Source organism: Solanum lycopersicum, chromosome 9 (assembly GCF_036512215.1).
Source record: "Solanum lycopersicum chromosome 9, SLM_r2.1".
Classification (NCBI taxonomy): domain Eukaryota; kingdom Viridiplantae; phylum Streptophyta; class Magnoliopsida; order Solanales; family Solanaceae; genus Solanum; species Solanum lycopersicum.
Window position 1 is genome coordinate 50,519,109 of NC_090808.1, and position 6,223 is coordinate 50,525,331.

General features: G+C 39.6%; 2 protein-coding genes across 2 annotated transcripts; both read right to left on the minus strand.

Moving 5' to 3' along the window:
• Positions 1-1,336: 1,336 nt before the first annotated feature.
• LOC138338562 (DNA damage-inducible protein 1-like) lies at positions 1,337-2,257 on the minus strand. The gene has a single exon (XM_069289536.1). The coding sequence runs from the start codon at positions 2,255-2,257 to the stop codon at positions 1,337-1,339; it is 921 nt and encodes a 306-aa protein (XP_069145637.1).
• A 6-nt stretch (positions 2,258-2,263) lies between these two features.
• Positions 2,264-3,133, minus strand: LOC138338563 (uncharacterized). Its single transcript, XM_069289537.1, has one exon. The coding sequence runs from the start codon at positions 3,131-3,133 to the stop codon at positions 2,264-2,266; it is 870 nt and encodes a 289-aa protein (XP_069145638.1).
• Positions 3,134-6,223: the final 3,090 nt, after the last annotated feature.

The window sequence follows — 6,223 nt, forward strand, 5'->3', positions numbered from 1 at the left end:
TGTGATCTTCTTCTGCGATTGAAAATAGCTAGTGGCAACATTGTAGATTTTCACCACGAATTTGGAGCCTAGTAGATAATGTCTCCATGTGCGTAGACAATGTACAATGGTTGTCATCTCCTTTTCCTGCACTGTATATCGTCGTTCAACTTCATTTAACTTTCGGCTTTCAAATGCTATTGGGTGTCTCTCCTGCATCAAGAATCCCCCAATGGCAAAATCAAAGGCATCTGTATGGATCTCGAAGGTCTTTGTAAAATCAGGCAGCATCAAGACTGGTTCTTCTATAACCGCAGTCTTGAGACCTTCGAATGCTCCCTGGCACTCCTGGCTCCACACCCATGGCTTATTCTTCTTCAATAGCTCTGTCAGTGGGGCAACTTTAGTGGAGTACCCACTAATGAACTTACGATAATAGTTCGCAAGTCCAATAAATGAATGCAGCTCGGTCACCTTCGTAGGCGCTTTCCAGTCTTGGATTGCCTTTACCTTTTCCTCGTCCATCCGAAGTTCACCTTGGCTGACTACATGGCCCAAGAAATGTACCTTGGGTTGGGCAAACTCGCACTTCTCCCGCTTGACGTAAAGCTGGTTTTCCCGCAAGATTTTGAAGTCTTTCTTCAAGTGCACCACATGCTCCTCGAAAGTGTCACTCTAGATGACTATGTCATCTAAGTATACAACCACAAACTGGTCTAAGTAGGGATGTAGAATTTGGTTCATCAGCGTGAAATATTGAAATTAGTGGGTCCTTTAGAGGAGTACCCACTAATGAACGTGCGATAATAGTTCGCAAGTCCAGAAATGAACGCAACTCGGTCAGCTTCGTAGGCGCTTCCACTCTTGGATTGCCTTTACCTTTGCCTCGTCCATCCGAAGTTCACCTTGGGTGATTACATGGCCCAATAAGTGTACCTTGGGTTGGGCAAACTCGCACTTCTCCCGCTTGACGTAGAGGTGGTTCTCCCGCAAGATTTTGAAGACTTTCTTCAAGTGCACCACATGCTCCTCCAAAGTTTCACTGTAGATGACTATGTCATCTAAGTATACCACCATGAACTGGTGTAAGTAGGGATGTAGAATTTCGTTCATCAGCGTGCAAAAAGTGGCAGGTGTGTTGGTTAAGCCGAAAGGCATCACCAGCCACTCATATGCTCCGTACCTGGTTACGCATGCTGTCTTTGATTCATCCCTCTCTGCGACGCGCACTAGGTAGTAGCCTTTTAGGATATCCATCTTGGTAAAGTACTTGTCCTGTCCAAGATGGTCAAATAAATCTGCAATCAGCGGGATCAGATATTTGTTCCTAATTGTGACCTTATTGAGCGCCCTATAGTCAATGCATAAGCGCATCGACCCGTCTTTCTTTTTTTAGAACAGCACTGGCACCATAAGGTGCCTTGGATGGACGGATGTGACCGGCTTCGAGGATCTCCTTTAACTGCCTCCTTAGCTCCTCTAACTCGGGTGGAGCCATGCGGTAAGGTGCATGCGCAGTTTGCTTGGCTCCAGCCTCCAACTCTATCGTGTGGTCTACCTCACGCCTTGGAGGTAATGATTTTGGCAGCTCTGCTGGCATCATGTCTTTGTTCTCCTCAAGAACAGTTTCTGTGATTGGTGGTAATGGCATCATACCACCATGGTCTTCTCCCGAACTTGCAATGGTTGCTAAGAATGTCGGTGCTCCTTTCTTTAGGCCCTTCACAATCGGCATGGACGATAAGTGGGCATGTTCATCTTTCTTTGGTACCTTAACAAGAGGCACCATGCATGATCCTTCCCGTTCCATCACCATGAGTTGTTGAAGGTAGGGATCAATCATAGTGTGGCAACGCTGAAAGAATTCTTGCCCAAGAATGATATCGAATATGTCCAAAGGAGTGATGGTAAAATTCGTTTTACCTTGCCATTTCCCTAATGTGATGCTGACTCCATGAGCGATTCCACATACGGGAGTCGGTGGGACATTGATCGTCTTGATGCGGTTTTTGCTAGGAACAATGTTCAGTCTCAGCTTCTCCGCCATCGTCTTGGTCATGATATTCGCCTCAGCCCCGGAATCTATCACGGCACTAGCTTGTCGCCCATTGATGGATATGTCTACATATTGTGTGCTGAAGTCTCCCGGCTTGTCGGTCTGTTTGGCAATGGCACCGCACAGTCCAACCATGCCTAGTTCCGTCGTGCCTGCCTCTTTCCCCTGCTCTTGGGCATCCTTTTCCTTCCGCTCACGTAGGATGGCACCAAGGCTCTTCATATTGGGTTACCTGGCATATCCGTGTGGTCCTCTGCATATATAGCACCCATCTCCCTTGCGGGACTGCGTTCGCTTCTCCGTATACTTTTCACGATCAAATCGTTTGCCGTCCGGTTTGGGGGTGTCACGCTGTTTGGAGGGTTCCTGATGTTCCCTAATTCGACTACGGTCTCCCCCACTTTTTGCATGACTGCCCCTTACCTCCCTGCCCTTTGACTTGTCATGACGATCATGTTTTAAATCTGTCAAGGTTTCGGCTTGAGAGATGGCTTCGTGTATGGTCATGACTTGGCGCCGCTCCAAATCTGTCTTGGCCAAATTCTGCAGTCCGTCCATGAAGTTGAACAACATGTCTTCATCAGTAAGGTTGGGAATTTGGAGTGTTAGAGTTGTGAACTCTTTCACATATGCCCTAATATTTCCCGTCTGTTTCAACTCGTGAAATTTATGTTTCACCTCATAAACTACATTATTAGGGAAGAAAGCCTTCTTAAATTCCTCACGAAATTCTTCCCATATTTTGATAGTACAAGTGCCTTTACTAATCTCGGCTTCCTTGCGCTTCCACCACAATATCGCCATATCGGCGAGATATGACACGGTAGTGAGGATCTTGTTCCCATCACTCCTCACCCGATTACAAGTGAAATAATTTTCCAAGTGCCATAGGAAATTTTCCACCTCTAAAGCGTCGCAGACGCCTTTGAATATCGGTGACTTGGTAGCCTCGACTCTGGCCTCCCTTTCCCGGTCAAATGATGTTGATCCACCAACCTCCCTATCTTCCTGGAGAGTTCTCACTTCGTTCTTCAACACCTCAATCGTCTCGAGGGCTTTCAAGAACCTGAACTCTAAGGAAGTAATGGCCTCCTTCATCTCAAATTCGGCTCGCTGACGTACCTCCAATTCCTTTCAGATGTTGTCAATTTCCTCAAGGGCGAATTCTTCAAGGATTTTGAATTTGATGTCCGTCCCGTTCAAGCACCGGCCTAAGATCTCAACGGCCTGCCTTGCCGTTTCTACCCTTGCAATCCACTCTTCTCCAGCAGTAATGTCTACGGATCCTCGCCGGTCTCTTCGTCACTTTCATCGATAATTGTGGGTGGATGAGATGTTTGCACCTCGCTTGGTGTGGGTTCGGGCAGAATCCCTTCATTTCCCTTCTGCTGCTTCTTCTCTTTATTGTTCTTCTTTCCTCCATCCGTGCGGACATTGGTGGTGGTGCTAACGCCGATAACGTCTGCTTGGTTCGTCATTCTCTTACAATGAACCTGCTCTGATATCACTTATCACGAAGCTAAAGATTCTGACAAGACTCCGTGCGGCACTTGACGGTTTACTCACGATTGTTTCACGATCTTGCAAACTCAAGTAAGCCTTTAAACTCGGATCGCTAAGAGAATAAGAAGAAAGACAAAGACTGAATTTTTGAATAGGGGACTTATATTATCGTTTGATTATTGGATGCCTTACAAATGAAATGATTCTACTATTTATACTACTCTAATGCCTAAGAGTAAATAAATGGTTATTTACAAGTCCCTAAGTCCATGCACTTTAGAACATGTTCGTCATTCTTAGAATATGTCTCTAGCTCTTCCAAAAAGGCTCCTAGAATTCTCTAGTTTGCCTCAAAGCCTGCCCAAGTCTTTAGAATTCTCTAGAGTCTTCCACAAGACTCTCCACAACTCTTGGGTCGCCTGGATTGCCTGCCCCATCAGGATGCTGCGAACTTGAGCCTGCCCCATCAGGATGCTGCGAACTTGGCTGGAAATGTGGCAGGATGTCACAATCTCCCCCACTTAATGATGCGACGAGCGTGATGCATCGCTGCAAGAATTCCTGAACTTTGTCCTTGAACTGCCACAAGTCTTCGTACTTCTCCCATGTGGCTTCTTCAGGAGTCTGTCCCTTCCAATGTACGAGAAACATAGCACTGCTTGTTGTCCTTGTTTCCGTTTGGCTTGGTAATCTATGATGGCTTCAATTTCTCGATTATGCGAGGCAGTGATAGTGATAGGGGCCCGTTGCGATTTGATCCGGCTGGGATCGTTCTTATCTTCATGATACGGCTTAAGGACGCTTGCATGAAAGACCGAGTGAATCTTCAAGTGTGGAGGCAATTCCAACTTTTATGAAATATTACCTACCTTGGCAACAATTCTGAATGGACCTTCATATTTCCGCACTAAGTTGTGATGGACGCCTCTCAAGTTTCCTTTGTCTCCCCAAGACCCCAACTCTACAACCATTTTCTTTGGTTTTTCTTCCAATTTTTTTTTAATCATTAGATTTTAGTTTTTTTTTTTTTTTGTGAATTGATTTTGAAAATTATATATGACATTTTTATCTTTTTGGAGTAAAAATGTGTCTTGTTCTAATTTTTTTTTCAAAATTAGTTTGATGATTTTTAAAAGTTTTGTTCTTATAAACTTTTTTAAAATTAGTGTGATAGTTTTTTATTTTATTTTTTCATATTTTGTAAAATTTTTAATCATAAATTTTGACGGGGAAGGTGGAATAAGTGATAGGGCCTAAAAGTGAAGAAGAAGACAGAAAAATATTCAAAAAATAAACCTCACGCGCTCAAAATGGATGCAGGACACACAATATGTCAAGTCAGCAAAAAGTGTCAAAATGATACAACGAGACTCAACATGAGGTGTCTAAAATAAAAAAAAAATCTAATTAAAATGTCTAAATGAAAATTAATATCAACTTTATAGGGCTACCAATAAGATCAACCTTTTATTTAATTTGAATAAATGAAACAAACAAACAATCATCATTTTATAAGTAATACTACGTCAAAATGCATTGATAATTCTATGTTCTTTTCAATTTTATAAGTAATACTACGTCAAATGCATTGATAATTCTATGGCCAAATGAAAAGGTCATTCAATTATTTATACTAAATACATATAAATGTGGATAATAAATGATGGCGGTCAACATGCATGTATCACTTATATGCTTTCATACTTATATACACATTTGTCTATTTTTTTTTCATTTAAATTTATTTATCTTATTTCTATTTTTTTATGTATATTTTAAAATTGCATAAAAAGTATTTTAAATTATGATAATTGACAACTTAAAATATTTGTTGATTACTTATAAGAAAATCTAATTGGTTATTAGAATAATTCTATTTGTTTCACATAAAATGAAAAAAAAATAACATATATTATTTAATTTGAAAATTATGTAAAAATATTATAAATTTCAATAGTTAATAATATTTGATTGACTCTTGAATTTCTATTTGTGCTATTAAGACAAGGAAAATAACATATGTTATTTAAAAATTACATAAAAAAGTATTACAAATTACAATAATTAATAATTTAACATATTTAAAATTGCATTAAAGTTTAATTGACTCTAAGTTTTATCTATATCACATAAATGAGACAAAAACTAATAAATATTGGATGTATGCTAGCACATGTATTTCTGTTTTTTATTTGTATCCACTAAAAATACATTTACTTAAAACATTTCTTTATAAAATTACTTAATCAATAATTTTTTATTTGGACTGAAAAAACAAATTCTTTCATATATTACTTTTGGCATTTACTTTAGCCATTTTAATTTACGTTTGTTTAATTTGATTCAAAAAATTCAAAAAGATATACAATTTGAAATATAAATATTCAAGTTGATTTCAATTATATAAAATGTCATTTCTAAAGATGGACATAAAGAAAAAACGCACAATAATGCTAGATTTGGCTTTAAATTTTAACTTTGACATCCAATTTTTCATAATGAAGAGACAGACACATTAACTATTCAACTTTTAAATAAATAAACACATAAGTCCTACATGGCACAATACACATAGGATACCATGTAGGACATGTGTGTCTATTTGTTCATCTCTGTACAAGTTTAAGTGTTTACTTATGCACACCCAAAGTTGAAAAACATAAATGTGATTCAAAATCAAATTTA

Coding starts and splice junctions, on each gene's coding strand:
- LOC138338562 (XM_069289536.1), bottom strand. CDS start 2,257: ATGAAGAGCCTTGGTGCCATCCTACGTGAGCGGAAGGAAAAGGATGCC.
- LOC138338563 (XM_069289537.1), bottom strand. CDS start 3,133: ATGAAGGAGGCCATTACTTCCTTAGAGTTCAGGTTCTTGAAAGCCCTC.